The sequence below is a fragment of the Vipera ursinii genome (assembly GCF_947247035.1).
Source record: "Vipera ursinii genome assembly, chromosome: 11".
NCBI lineage: Eukaryota > Metazoa > Chordata > Lepidosauria > Squamata > Viperidae > Vipera > Vipera ursinii.
The window spans coordinates 7,710,691-7,726,618 of record NC_139524.1 but is presented as its reverse complement, the minus strand read 5'-3'; the positions used below and the strand labels follow the sequence as shown (position 1 = coordinate 7,726,618).

Here is a 15,928-nt window from a genome sequence, read left to right as displayed (position 1 = left end):
TCTCTACAAAGTGAGGCAAGGATAAAATAAAAGATAGCAGCAACTACCAAGAAAGATGTAGTGGTAAATAACAAAACAAATGTCTCTTTGTTATGCAAAGACAAGTATTTGTTGAACCAGCTGAACTAAATCAGATCTTGCTCCATAGTTAGCTTACTGCTAAATTGCAAATCCCCGTTTGCTGATCTCTGAATTACAGCTTTTAGCCGAGAATAAACAAAGGAGGGTCCAACTACAGACAGATCATATGAAGATCATGTGGCCCACAAGGTTTTGCCCTTTACTTTAGACCCGTTTTCCGAGATACCATCAACTGAGAAATATAAAGAGAACTGCGACTATTTCTCAGACAGGATATACAAATAAGTATCAAAGGTTCTGGAAGGAAACAACCCCAAAATTGCAGATGTTCCAGACTTCAGGCTAAATGAGCACAGAAAACTTAAGACCTTTTTGGGGCAATATGCTGAGGTCTCATTGTCATCAACCTTTTTATGATTACATTCAAAATATTAGCTGTTAGCTGTCGTTTCTCTGGAAACCTGCGAATGTCCTTATCTCGCTCAATGCAGGATAAATTAAAATATTCAGACCGGAGACTGTTTGAACACATACAGCAAAACAGAATCCAACACCTTGCTGTATTGTTGAACTAGTTCTACAGTTCAGCAATTTCCCCCCCCCCTAAAATTCAACTGTAATATCACCTGCAGGATTACCTGGTCTAATCTGAAAAGAGTGATTTGAAAGTTTACTTTTATTTAAGCAAACACTGCAATGCCTAAAAACATAACGACTGTTTTAAATTTCCATGGAATTACTTCTTTTCTTATATACTTTTAAAAATGTTTTCGTATTTATTGAAGACGATGATTCCTTCCCCCCAAAATGCAAACAGGATTAAGCCAAGGTACAAGGGGCTATTTTTTTACCCTGAAAGTAAATAGTTTGTTTTTTTTAATGAAAAAGATTCCTTCGTATTTCCTTTGGCCATACAGACTAATGAGATTTTCCTCTGTAATCTTTCTTTTATATGGGGATTATCTTAAAATCAGGGTCACCTTCCTTTTGAACAAATAAAACAACCCTTAACCTGGCACATTACATGTTTGGGTTGTGTGGAGACATTTCCATAAATATGTATCACTGAGTTGCTGGAAAAATTAAGCAAGTTTTACAGAAACACCCTGACCCCAAATATCTTCACAGGAGTTTTTTTCTTTTTTAAAAATAAAAAATTGGCAACTAGAATCCTTAATGCTCCTAAAGGTTGCCCTGCACATGCGTGCTAGTCGTTTCCGACTCTAGGGGCCGGTGCTCATCTCCGTTTCAAAGCCGAAGAGCCAGCGCTTGTCCGAGGACGTCTCCGTGGTCATGTGGCCGGCATGACTAGACGCCAAAGGCGCACGGAGCGCTGTTACCTTCCCACCGTAGTGGTCCCTATTTTTCTACTTGCATTTTTACGTGCTTTCGAACTGCTAGGTGGGCAGAAGCTGGGACGAGTAACAGGCGCTCACTCTGTTATGCGGCACTCGAGATTCGACCCGCCAAACTGCCGACCTTCAGATCGACAAGCTCAGCGTCCTAACCCACTGAGCCACCGCGTCCCTGTTAATGCTCCTAGTATCCAGGAATTCAGCATGTGCACATATGCTAGGATTCCCATTCCCAGAATTCCCAGCCAACCTGTCCCTTTGCTGAGCATCCTGAGAGCTGCACATATCTCAAGGATATCAAGCTCAGAATGATTACAATCTTCTGTTACTAAAGGCAATCCTTGTCATTTACACAACATGACAACAGACTAAATATCTATTATACAGATGGATTTTTCCGGACAAAAAGGTTGCCCAGAAACAATGAAAAGATTCTCGTCCTGCTTTTCCTTCGTCTTCAAATGCCTTTGGGTGACGTTCAGAAAACAGACCGCTTCAACAGATCCTTGGAGACGGAGAACAGTATTTTGATAGAGCATGCGAAAAATCACATGGTGGGAGAAACGGCTGCCCAGTTCACACTTAAGCTTCCTCTCCGCCGCTCCCAGGAAAAGCTGATCAGGCCCACGTGCTAAGTGGCTGCTTTCAGGCTGAAAAAGAATTTGTGCTTATTGAGCACCACTCTCAACAAAAGGGCTGATCTCATTTTGAAATGCAGTGGCACCTCGGTACTCATCGTTAATAGGTTCCGGGAGGTGCGACGAGTACCAAACACGATGAGTACCCAATTTTTCTCGTAAAGATAATTTGGGGAGTCATATGGCAGTCAGCGGCAACACGTTCTAGCTCTCAACAGGCAGTTGAGCACCAAACAAATGATCGCAATGCCTTGAGTACCGAATCTGGTTAAGTTTCAAAGCAGCTGAACACCAAGGTACCACCGGACAATACATCGGCAGGAGGTATTTATTCTATGCACACAATACTGTAAGCCAATTTTGGCCACCATATCACAAAAAAGACGTTGAGAGTTTGGAAAAAAAATCAGAGAAGAGCAACTAAGGTGATCAAAGGCAGGGGTCTTCAAACTTGTCTCTTTTATGACTTGTGGACTTCAATTCCCAGAATTCCTCAGCCAGCATGCCTGGCTGAGGAATTCTGGGCGTTGAAGTCCACAAGTCATAAAAGGGCCAAGTTTGAAGACCCCTGATCAAAGGGCTGGAGGCTTAAAACATATGAAGAACGGCTACGGGACTTGGGTTTGGCTAGTCTAAAGAAAAGAAGAAATAGGGGAGACATGATAGCAGTGTCCCAGTATCTGAGGGGCTGCCACAAGGAAGAGGGGGTCACTTTGTTCACCAGAGCACCAGAGGGAAGGATGAGAAACAATGGTTGGAAACTGATCAAGGAGAGAAGCAACCTGGAACTAAGGAGAAACCTAGGTTAAGCAGGGGGCTGGACTAGAAGATCTCCAAGGTCCCTTCCAGCTCTATTCTATTCTATTCTATTCTATTCTATTCTATTCTATTCTATTCTATTCTATTCTATTCTATTCTATTCTTCTATTCCATTCTTTCGTAACTTTATTCTATGCTATGCTATGCTATGCTATGCTATGCTATGCTATTCTATTCTTACTTTTAGATCTGTATGTATACCTCCCTGAAACACCTCCTCATGCCTTTTGTGGCCATTTAAATCTCTGCCTATGGCACTCTTCCAATTTCCTGCCAGGGACAGTGGCCAGAAGCACACGGAAAGTGTAACATGAGCTCAAAAGAAATATCCCTTTGTACCAAAACCAGGAAAGAAATGACATTCTTGCTTCAGCCACCCACGTGAAACTGGCCCACCAATTCAGCATCACCACCTCATATGGAGGAGCCTCTTTCCAACCACAAAGTTTAGCTTCTATGATGTAAACCCAGTTGTGTCTGACTTTAGTGGGGGGTGGCAGTGCTCATTCATTGTAATTCAGAGGTAAAACATTTGATGTGTCCAAAACTCATCGGGTGCACGTTTTGGTGGGCCTAAGGAGGCAAGGAAAAGCTACAAGGTGTCCCACACGTTACACGTCAGTTGACTAGTCTAAAAACAAGATTGCAGCCAAAACTTTTTTAAAAAAAGGCTGCCTATCAAGTCTAAATTCTAGAGACCCAGACGTGCTTTGGCTTCGTTCATTCTCTCTCTCAATTCCCAAATGATGTTTCTACAGTATGGTACAGAAGGGGTAACCAGACGTTCATTAGCCTGGGAAAACCACACAGGAAACTCAAAACTCAAAACACTGGAGGTCCAATGTCCAAGAAATTCTAAAAAAAAAAAAGAGTCACGTGTTGTTTTTTCCTGTAGGCACCCAGTGAACTAACTTTGTATAGTCAATACTACAGACGCTCCCCAAACAAACCTACAGCTGCAGACTTTAACTGTGACTCTCCAGCCTTAATGGGAATGTTTGTCACAGGCCCATCCAAACGCACAACACACGAAATGCAGACATGTTAGAGGGTTAACAAATAAAGGATTACAAAATAATTATCCAAACTAGAAGTTAAGCCAAGTAAAGCAAATACTTAGGGTCCTTAAAAAGAATAGCGCTGTGAGATTGTAATGATTCTTTGAAGCGGGTGGACAAAAATACCCAGAGTAAGTTTTAAATAAAAATCAAACGATAGGAATACTGGGTTAACAAAAGTTTGTCATTTTCTTCTTGAAAGGAAACGGCTAATTTTGAGTGGACATTAGCACAAGAGGCAGCATAAACTCCTCATTTTAAACTTAAGATCGCATATTTTTTCCTCTATCAAAGAGGTAGTTCCCCCCACACACACTTCTTTTCGCACTCATATTAAACATTTAGTGCAGGTCTGAAAAAGTAATTCAGCTCAGACAGAAAAGAAATGTTTGTTCTGCTATGAGTGCCAATGCATTTGCCAACTTTTCCTGTAAGTATGGGATTGGTTTTCAAAGAAAATGAAGCCTCTGTGTTCACTGCCACGTGATATGCTGGAGCTGTGGTGGTATGGTGGTGGCTAGAATGCAACATTGCAGGCTGACTCTGCCGATAGCCTGGAGTTCAATCCTGACCAGCTAGATCGAGGTTGACTCAGCCGTCCATCCTTCCAAGGTCAGTAAAGTGAGGACCCAGAGTGTTGGAGGCAAGATGCTTAGAGAGAGCTGTAAAGCACTATGGAGCGGTATATAAGTCTAGTATTATATCCTCCACTGAATCCTGAATTGAAAGAAGAATTTGCAGAATACAGAATTACAGAGTTGGAAGGACCTCGGTGGTCTTCAGTCCAACAGCTGTTTGAGTAGAAGACCCGATATCATTCTGGACAAATAACTGCCCAGTCTCTTCTTGGAAACCACCAGTGATGGAGCACCCACAACTTCCTGAGGCAAGCCGTTCCACAGGTGAATGTTTCTCACGGTTAGGAAATTTCTCCTGTTCTAGGTAGGATATCTGTTGGAGAAACTTCCAACCGCTACTCCTTGCTGCCTTAAGGTGATTCGGAGAATAGGTCAAGCCCTTCTCTGTCACAGCCCCTCAAGCACTGGAAGACTGTTATCATGTCACCCCTGGTCCTTCTCTTCGTTAAACGAAACATACCCAGTTCCCATAACCGAGGCAAGCATTTGTTCTGAAACCAATCTTTCTAAAGTCCTTCCTGACTTGGGGCCGGCTTACTTATGGGGCTCTCTCTCCTCAGTGTCAACTACCATCCTGGTAAATCCAGCAGAAGAGACTTCCTCTGGGCGCCGTCCATGAGAAAATGCCATCTGGCAGGTCACAGGAAGATGGCTTTTCCTGCCATGGCATCTATCCACCCTGTGGAATATCATCCCTCAAAGATCAAGTAAAATTGTTGTTGTTAGCTGCGAAGTCATGTCCGACCCATTGTGACCCCAGGCCTTCCTGTCCTCTACCATCTTCTGGAGTCCCTTTAGGCTCATGTCTACAGCTTCAGTGACTCCATCCAGCCACCTCCTTCTCTGTCGTCCCTTTCTTCCCTTGCCCTCAATCTTTCCCAGCATGAGGCTCTTCTCCAGTGAGTCCTTCCTTCTCATTAGGTGGCCAAAGTATTTGAGTTTTAGCTTCAGGATCTGGCCTTCTAAAGAGCAGTCAGGGTTGATCTCCTCTAGGACTGACCGGTTTGATCGCCTTGCAGTCCAAGGGACTCGCAGGAGTCTTCTCCAGCACCATAGTTCAAAGGTCTCAATTCTTTGGCGCTCAGCCTTTCTTATGGTCCAGCATTCACTGCCATACATTGCAACTGGGAAGACCATAGCCTTGACTATAAGCACTTTTGTTGACAGGGTGATGTCTCTGCTTTTTAGTGTGCTGTCTAGATTTGCCATTGCTTTCCTCCCAAGGAACAAGCGTCTTTTAATTTCTTGGCTGCAGTCCCCATCTGCAGTGATCTTGGAGCCCAGGAAAATAAAATCTGTCACTACCTCAATTTCTTCCCCATTCAACTAAAATAGATATCACTAAAATAAGAAACATCCTTCTTCTTTCTTTTCCATCAAAAGCATCCAGTACCCTTCTGTTCCACCCTGGCACAATATCAAAGTCAACACAATGAAACCCCAGCTGAGTCACTGTCGGGCAGTAATCTGGCTAGAGAGACATCCCATTCACTAGCATGAACTATTCGACTCACTTTTTTTTTAATAAAGAAGCAGTTGGCCACAAGCTTTTAAATGGCTCTGATCTTTCAGTTAATCGCACTGTTGCAATTCAGGTTGAAGAACAACTGAATCAGGAGGAAGTTAAGAATTTTATAAGGGAACAAAGGCTTTTTGTGAAGCGAGAGGGAGGTTAATCTTACTTCACCAAAACCCCAGTAGCAAAAACTGCTATGCAGTTTATTCCTCTTTCCTGTGCGGTCCTTTACAGGGGACCCGCTCAAGCACGTTTCTCTTAAGTGTGAGCTCTAAAACATGACAAATATTTATGGATCAGCAGATAGTAGGATTGTGGAAGGCTCTGAAGTCTCTCTCATGACTTTACAGTTTTACCTAGGAGAAAAATACTTAAATGTTATGCAAAAGAACCCTTAAGTGGCAGGGTTCTCTCCAATGCCAGCCATTAAGGGATAGTTAAGCGGTTGTGAATATCCAGAAGCCACTCAACAAAAAATAAGGCTGGAAGAGAAATGCATCCCCCAAGCCTCAGAGCAGATTGCAGAAGATGAACACAAATAACAAATCTCGTCTGCCCAAAATGACACGCAATCATAATCCTAACACTGTAAGCGTATCTCATCTACGTTTACAGTGCTTGCAATGTATAAAACAATGCTCCTGAGCTAAATTGCAGCAGAGAGAGAAATTAATCCGCACCCACCTTTTTGAGAGGAACAGTACTTCTGAACCAGGTATAATCCGGAGAGATTTTAATCTCTCCCATGATGGTGACAAATTCCAAGTTAAAGGAAGCCTGAAATACACAGAGAAAACATTTCAGATGAAAAACGCAGCGTTGCAGAAGATACAGAAGTCTCCTTCAGGATAAATCTTCTCAATCCTAATTCTAATATCCTTGCATCCCAAAATGTTTTCCTTTAAAAGCAGCGAGAAAAATTTAGAAGAGATCCAGGCAGAGATTAAAGGGGGAAGTTTAAAGTGGGAGGCATTCTGATCTCTTCTTTAACCCAGGGGTTCCCAACCAAGGGTGCTCCCACGCCCTGGGGGTGCAAGACGACACTCCAGGGGGATATCTTGGGTTTTCAAAATTATAGTGCATATGCATAATTCGTTGCCGTCATTTTGAACTTTTGCAAGGGGTGCGAGAATATATCGGAAGCATTCTGGGGACGCGGGACGTAGAAAAGTTTGGGAGCAGCTGCTTTCACCCAAGAACATAGAATTAAAAATCAAAAAGAGTTTGGGAGCATCTTTTACCGGCTAACAAATTTTATTAAAGGGCATAAACTTTCATGACGAAAACTCTGTCTTTTGAGCAAATTTGTTGGTTGAGAAAGGTGCCAACCACACTCCTGATTTTTTTTCTCCCCCAACCGTTCTGGCTAGGGAATTCTGGGAATTGAATCCCGGGAGTTTAAAAGTTATCAAGGTTGAGAAACAGTTCCATAGACTAATACGGCTCTCCTTCTAGAGCTAAAGTTAAAAGACCACCTTTCCCCCCCCTTCTAGCTGCAAAATAAAATAAAAAAAACGAGGCAGGCAAGCAGGCAGGCATAACAAAAACTGAAATACAGAAGCCCATGATGACATGCCAAGTCTGACTCACAGGATGGCACGATCCAAACTTTAAGGAAGAAAAAAAAATTCAACATTTCAGATGAGCTACATCCTAACAGGAGTTGCACGTCTTATGGATTCCCCCCCCCCCCAAGATTACAGCAGTACGAGTCACGGAGTGTGCAGCACCCACTTTCAGGATGGTTTTAAGAATGGACTGGATAACGTTTTGCCCAGGATGCCATAAGGTCTTCTGCCTTGAGCAGGGGGTTGGGCTAGAAGACCTCCAAGGTACCTTGCAGCCCTAATTAGTCCATGGTTTTATATTCAGAAATGATCGTAGAACACAGAACCATAGAGCCGGAAATCACTCCCAAAGTCTTAGTATTCCAGTATTTAGAGGGGCTGCCACAAAGAAGAGGGGGTCAATTTATTTTCCAAAGCACCAGAAGGCAAGACAAGAAACAACGGATGGAAACTAATCAAGGAGAGAGGCAACCTGGAATTAAGGAGAAACTTCCTGACAGCGAGTACAATTAACCAGTGGAACAGCTTCCCACCAGAAGTTGTGGGTGCTCCATCACTGGAGGCTTTTAAGAAGAGCCTGGACAGCCACTTGCCTGGAATGGTATAGGGTCTCTTGCTTGAGCAGGGGGCTGGACTAGACAACCTCCAAGGACCCACCCATCTTTATACTGATGGACTGATTTTGAATGAAGCCCCTCCTCAGGAGGGTTTCATCCTGGTCATATGGTTATCTAGTCAACTTCTGAAAAAATTCCAGTGATGGAGTAACCACAAACTGTTCCATTGATTAATTGCTCTCCTTGTCAGGAAATTGCTCCTTAGTTCTAGGTTTGATTTAGAGATCAAAAGCTGCACTGCTGAAGCTTAGGAGCCTGCAATGAAGAAAAAAAAATTCAATCAAACTGACTTATACCTTAGAACAGGGGTCGGCAACAGGAAAAAGCAAAAGAACCACTCCAAACCGGTTCCATCACACACACACACACACAATTGGGAGCCGCAAAAATGTTTTGCACATGCGCAAAACGGGAGGCACCTGCGCGGCGATGGGTCTCCCTGGCGATGGGTGCTGGGTTGCGGCGCCGCCTTCAGCCCGGGTGCCGCCGGAGCCGCCCCCGGGACCTCCAAACCGCTGCCCGTTTGGAGAGGTGCGCACGCACCAGGCGACTGGGAGCCGCATGTGGCTCCGGAGCCGCGGGTTGCCGACCTGTGCCTTAGAATGATGTCTCCATTGCTTGCTTTCTAGGCCCTGCAAACCTTAGTTGGCTCTCAACCTCCACAGAGGGAAATACCTTGGAACAAATCCATCTGATCCAACGCAGATTTATTTTTATTTTCTTTTGAAACATTTTTACAGCTGGGGGCATTTTTCATGGCTGTTAGACTCCCCTCCCACCCCACTCCCCGCCAATTCTTCCTTGCCCTCCCCCAACTCCTTAAGTAGCTTGAAAGGAAGGTGTGTTCCATTGCAACTCACTCCCAAGTCGGTTAATCAGCTAGAGAATGTGAATTAAAACACATTTTTGTGCATTCTGCTCATTCGCATAAAGGATTTGTACAAGCTATTTAAACACAGAGCTTAAGGGGGAACCTTAATTCTGCAAGGACGAAACCAACCAACCTTGAATGTCTCTGAATTATAACCAAGACAGACGTTCAGGGTAAAATCTGAAAGTCAGTGATGGAAGGAAATGCCTTAGACAGCGGAAACATTCACCAATCTGCAAAAGACAGTAAAACAAATCCCAACAAACCACGGTTATCTGCGGCATAATTATGGTCAAGAAAACAAGTTTAACTATTTATGTTTTTTCCAGCAGTATGTCATGAATTCACAGATTTATGAATCCGGAGACATATCTTGCATGCTGAGACATTTGTGGATACTGGAAATGGCAGTGACCATGTTTATATCACACCATAAACTAGGATGTAGTTTTCCTGTGTTTTTCACTTGAGCTGTGGGCATTTTCACCGGGTTGTGGGTATATATATTCCTCTAACTTTTCCATGATGCATTTTGTTCCATCCTATAATATTCTTGCTACTATAGCTTTAAGGAAAAAGGCTTCCTTTCATTTTACCTCATTTTATTTATGCCCATCCCGACTTTTAGGAAAGAAACCACAATTGAGCTCAAAATTTCTGCCACTAAGTGAGACAGTTGTTAAGTGAGTTTTGCCCCATTGTGCAACCTTTCTTGCTATGGTTGTTAAATGAATCACTTCTTAAGTTAGTAACACAGTTGTTAAGTGAATCTGGCTTCCTCTGTTGACTTTGCTTGTTGGAACATCGCAGAAGAGGATCATGTGACTCTAGGACGCTGCAACCATCATAAATATGAATCAGTTGCCAATTTTGATCACGTGTCCACGTGGGGATGCTACAACGGTTGTTAAGTGGGGAAAATGGTCATAAGTCACTTTTTCAGTGCCATTGTAACTTCAAATGATCATTAAATAAACTTGTAAATCAAGGGCTATCACTATATTCTTTTTCTCGTTCCTAAAGTGTTGAATTTCTGTTCCTCTTCTTCCGCTGTTATCCCAATGCCTGCCCAGATGAATCTTTTTCCCCACCACTGCAGAAATTAAAAAGATGGAACTCAACTAAAATTGACGGTTACCCGATCAGAAACATATCTGTTTACAATTCTTCCTATCTATAACAAAAGTATTTTTATATCACGCAGAAGGCATGTGACCTTGTTCTGGACTGCTGCTTATAGCTCAACCTCCTGAACGCTGCAGACGGTTGCCTTTGTTCTTCCTTTTCCTGTTTCCTTTTGCATTTTTATTGAACCTTAAAAGAAAATGTATAAAAAGAAGACAAGAAGGGTAAAGAAAAAGTAAAAAAAAAAAAAGCAAAATGCAGATGAATAAACAAGAGGATTTAGATCTGGGGGTTACCATTTTTCTAGCATAATATAGCTTTAAGTAAATGAACGTATCCTATTGGTTAACAGTCCAAAAAGTCACTATTAACCTCTAAACCACTGTTTTTCAAACTCAGCCACTTTACGATGTGTGGAATTCAACTCCCGGTATTCCCCATTCAGACTTCTGGAAGTTGAAATCAATACACCTTAAAGTGGGTGAAGTTTGAAAATCACTGCTATAAACTAAGAATGAATATTGAGAACTATGACCAACATAGTACAAATCACCAGTAAAATTATAGTCGTTAATAAAACTAATCCATATTAGTGAAAATTTCGGAGAGACTGGAAAATCAAAATATACACTCATAAGAGTGCATAAGGAACGCACATTTTGGATGGGGTAACACATCTTGTATTATAGAAATCGATTCTAGTTTGAACTGAATTCTTAGCTAGATTTGTTTTCAAGGTATGAAGTCACTCCAAACATCGAAGCCATTCCCACATTTAGCCGTGCTTCTGCTAGAGACCAAGCAACCTTCTCAGTAAAAAAAAACCCATATAATACAGTACTGTATTGTTGTAGCACCACACACAGCTAATTCTATACACTTTGAAAGGGATCAATGATTTATCAAAAGTTTCTCTGTCCTTGCTGATTTTCTCCCCTTTGAACTGTCTTACTGACTTTGAACTTACTTATGTTCAAGAAAGTATTAAAAGCTTGTATCAAATTGCTGCATGCAGAAAATGTACACCAGGAACTAGAAAAAGCTTGTCAATGTTAGCCTTCTAAAATTCCAGAATTTAAAATAACACATCATTGCCTTTTTGTCCGGACGGCATGTGCTGCTAAGTTTCCTTAACAATCGATAGGCAAACCTAACCACTGGGATTTGTGAATTATTTTTATTGTTTAGTACTGTGTGAATCCAAACATGGTGGCTTTTTCAATAATTTATGGTTTAGTACAAGATGTACATGCCAGACAATTTAGGAAAATGAGCTTGTAATCTTATTGAACCATTAAAGAATCTTCAGATACCAGTAAAAAGCAGTGCATTAAATTAGAGCTGAGAATACCGTAAGGAAATCTACTTGAAATATTCAGTACAGTTAATGATTGGGCTTTTCCTTTGATCTTCAAGGTTTGGCCATCAATCTCCCATGATTATCCAAGCGTGGAAAAGTGTAGTCAGCTGTCCCATCTGGCAGTAAATTATATAAGCATAACATTTATGAATTAAAGGACTATCTCCAGTTTGCATCAACGAGTTCCCTCCATTCCCTCTCTTGCTAGTTTGCTTAAAACCCTAAAGCTTAAAAGATAGTTTGAATTTATTTACCTACATATTCCATATTAAAAAGTATTCGGTAGTCAAGACACATTTCAAAAATTTTCAATCCACAAAGAATGTCGTAGTAGCGCCACTAACATAGGCATTGCAGCTTTTGCACTGATGGACTAAACTCCCTTAAAAGATGTGTTATGCCGAGTTAAGGTATACACACACACACACAGAAAGCAGAGAGACAGTAAACAGCAAAAGCAGAGAGGAATGAAATACACAAAACGATGTACGACAATACATGTGTTTACCTAGAAAATCTCTACTTAGAAGCATGCCTCACTGCTTATTTCATAAACTCCTTCCCACAAGACTGTCCCACAAAGCAGCTTTACAATAAAAATTAAAATGCAATCCTAAACAAACATTGTTGTAAAACAACTCATTCAACAGATGACAGGGATGGAACAAAGAAAGCGAAACAGAACTATTTGTTTGAGTAGACGGGGAAGGCCTGGATAGAAAATTTCAGCAGGTGCATTAGGGTGCTTTATGAATATTTGCAAAAAGAGGATTAGGGGTATTGGATACAGCACAGAGAAGGCTCTCTAGGAAACAACCAGTTATCCCTCTGTCTCTCTTTGACATGCCCAAGAAGCCCCTCGCCAATAGTCTGCATCAAGATGGTTGATCTTAATTTATCCTGACCCCGTCAAAGATCAGCAAAGTCAAGATAGAAGCTACGGATGCTTCCCAAAGATGCTTTTCCACAAGGCAACTGGACTTTCTTGCTTTTCTTTGAAAACCTTTCCCTTCTCACCTAAGAAGCTTCTCCAGCTCTATGAATGCATCCCGCATAAAAAAAGAGGCAAAGTTTTAATTGTGTAGCCAAAGGTCCATCATAAGCAAAACTTTGAATATGGCCCGGGTAGTTACCCGAGCGAAAGTGCAGCAGATACACAACACCTTAACAACCTTATTCCACACCAGACATAATTTGAGACCCACATGAAGCACGTGAGAATAATCTCAGTGTGAGGCTACTACTATGTATTTACCCTGTCCAAGAAGAAGTATAATTGTTGGCATACCATTTGAAAGGGAAAGTTAGGACTTCTGGCTAGAAAGTCCCTTAGGCCTTCAGTCCTCTTACAACTTTCCCTTTTCTGAAATACAAGCACATGGAAACAAAGAGACTTTGCAGGAATCACTTTCCTGATTCAATCTCCATTTTAAAGCAAGATTTGATCTTTTATTCACAATTGCCCAAGATTTATTTAATTGGTCAACACAACCTGATTCCTACAGACATTTTCAGGATAACCAGAAATAAGTTTAAACATGTCTTGTACCAAAACAACATATCTTGTACTACATCTCCAGCAGGCCGAAACCCAAAACCCAGTTATTACACCATAAGGTCTTGTGGACACAGTCCTCTGCTCCAAAACAACTGACATATCTAAAGTCTTCGAGGGAAGATGAGGGCAATAGAACTAGGATTAATGACAGAAAAAGTGATGAAAAACTAGTTGAGATCAAGTCCCAGGTATGGTGAAGAAACAGATGTGGTCCTGCAGTATTGTACAGGTGGTCTTTGACTTACAACAGTTTGTTTAGTAACCATTTAAAGTTACAATGGCCCTGAAAAAATGTGATTTTTTTGACACTTATGACCACTGAGACGTCCCCATGAACACGTGATCAAAATTCAGACACTTGGCAATTGTGACGGTCGCAGGGTCCCGGGGTCCTGTGATGCTCTTTTGCAACCTTCTGACAAGCAAAATCAATGGGGAAGCCAGATTTGCTTAACCACCGTGTTACTAAATTAGTGCAGTGATTCACTTAACAACTGTGTCAAGAAAAGTCATAAAATGCAGCAAAACTCACTTAACAAATGTTTCTCTTAGCAACGGAAATTTTGGGCTCAATTGTGATTGTTGAAGATGTGTATTTATTATACTTCTCTATCATTCCATTACACACACGCACACCCAAATGAACTCCTAGTAGTATATATAAGAAAAGACTTTAAACAAGCCGTAATGAAACTGACAGCTCTTAAAAACAATAAACTGTATTTATCATTTGGAATTATGGAGTTGGAAATAACCTTTATGGCCACTAAATCCAAACCCTGCTCTCTGCAGGACTCCAAGCAAAAGGATCTTTGACTGATGTCTTTGAAGTCTCTGCCTGAACACCTCCAGAAAAGTGATACTCTCTATTATTTGTTTATGGAGGTTATTCAATTTGTAACACCACCCAACTCCCAGCAAAACAACAACACGAGAACCACAAAAGAATAATTAAAAAAAAACCCCACTCCTTCTCTTGGGTTTCCACCCTCCAAACAGCTCTTATGCGAGGAAGCCTTTCGCAACATCCAACCGAGATGGCATTCCTTTATCCTGAACACGGAGCGCTCTGCATCCAGCCCTTTGGAACAGGTCTGCTCAGTAATCACGGCCTGCATGAAATGCTCACCAGATCAATACAACCTTAACTGAGATTGAAGCCCCATTTTGCTAGGCAAACTAGCTTTTCCATTAGAGTGGACTGTGTTGGGTTGGTGTGGGAAGGAAACGGAAGCAGAAATAAAATGCTGAAAAAGGGACCCAAGTAAACAAGGTTAGACACCCATCTTCCTGCTCCCTCCTCGCCTTCCAGCCCTTTCCTCCTTTGAGGGCAGAGCCCCCTTCCACGCCCGTCTCCTTCCATCCAGGGTCTCCCCCTCCAATTGCACAATTGCCCAACTTTCACACCAGCAGCCTGGCAGAGATTTTAGGTGAGGGAGGAGTCTCCCACTTTCCCTTTCATTGAGCAAGTCGTGTGATCTTTACAACAGTCCTGCAAGGTAGACCAGGCTGGGAGCAGGTGGCCCAGCATGTCTTCCTAACGAGGCTGGGGGAAAGTTCTCAACCCCATTCCCACCATTCCTTCTTCCCCAGGTCAGATGCCCCCCCCAGCCCCACCCCGCGCCCACTCGTTTAACTGCCCCACTCAACACAGGAAGCCTGGGGGGACAACAGGACATCCCACCCCACCCTCAGCCCTTCCTTTTACCCCAAGCCCCATGTATCTCTTAGGGTCCCGCCACGGTCCGCTACGAGCAGCGCCGAAGCCTTTCCTCAATGCGGGAAAGCAACATGCAAAGCCCCCGTGCTCACCCGGCGTGCGTCAGCTCTGCGGACGCCAGGGAGGACTACGGCGGCCCCCCTCCAGCCATCAAAATGGTACCTTCCCTCCCTTCGCTCGGCGAGCCCTAAAGCAGCCCGACGCTAAACAGCCCCGCCTCCCCCAGTGGGCGGGGAGCCCGGCGGCACGCCGATCTCTGACGTCACGCCGAAAAGGGGACGGGCTTCCAAGTGGAAGCGGATGAGCTGAGCGAGCTCGAGTTTCCATCGAGCCGGAAGAAGGGAAGGTACGCGAGACCACGTGACGGAGCGGAAATGTGCGCAGGCGCGTATCTGTCCCTTTAACACGGAAGTACGGTGTTTCCCACCCCACCCCCCCTCTAGCTAGGGATAGATTTGTCTACTGCCCCCTTCCTACGAGGAGGCCTTACATTTCTTATTCGTTTTGCACAATCCTGCCTGTATTATCTATTGCAAGGGTCTTCAAACTTGGCCCTTTTATGACTTGTGGACTTCAACTCCCAGAATTCCTCAGCCAGTGTGCCTGTCTGAGGAATTCTGGGAGTTGAAGTCCACAAGTCGTAAAAGGGCCAAGTTTGATGACCCTTGATATTGTCTGTAAGTACAGTATCCCATTCAGAGGTTTATAGCTCTCAAACATTGAAATGTGCCCCTCAATAGATGTTGAACTACAACTCCCAGAATCCCTAGGAAGCATGGGATTGTGGGAATTAGTTGCATCCGAAGATCACTAGATTGGGGATGGCCCCTGCTAGGAATTTCAGCCCAGTGGTGAAGCGTGTAGGTACGTTTGCTGACATTAGGACTGAACAAGGAGGCTTTAAGGATTTGCTTAGAGATAAGGAAGAAGAGATCGCTTGTTGTATTTTAAGACATGGTAATAAGTTACTAAAATTATTTGTGCTTCTTGTGATGACGGCAGGA

The 15,928-nt window shown here is 42.9% G+C and overlaps 1 protein-coding gene across 6 annotated transcripts in view; it reads right to left on the bottom strand.

Moving 5' to 3' along the window:
* SPG21 (SPG21 abhydrolase domain containing, maspardin) overlaps positions 1-15,148 on the bottom strand; it is a 28,678-nt gene extending 13,530 nt beyond the window's left edge. For 2 of the 6 annotated variants that reach the window (XM_083371212.1, XM_083371211.1), the window contains exons 1-2: positions 9,295-10,349; positions 6,790-6,882 (exon numbers count right to left, since the gene is read on the bottom strand). In XM_083371212.1, coding sequence (XP_083227338.1) covers positions 6,790-6,852 — 63 coding nt within the window. In that variant the 5' untranslated portion in view covers positions 6,853-6,882; positions 9,295-10,349. Of the gene's footprint in view, positions 1-6,789; positions 6,883-9,294; positions 10,350-10,377; positions 11,503-15,016 lie in introns of those variants that run through there. The other 4 variants (XM_083371209.1, XM_083371208.1, XM_083371210.1 and 1 more) reach the window with 4 other exon arrangements.
* Positions 15,149-15,928: the final 780 nt, after the last annotated feature.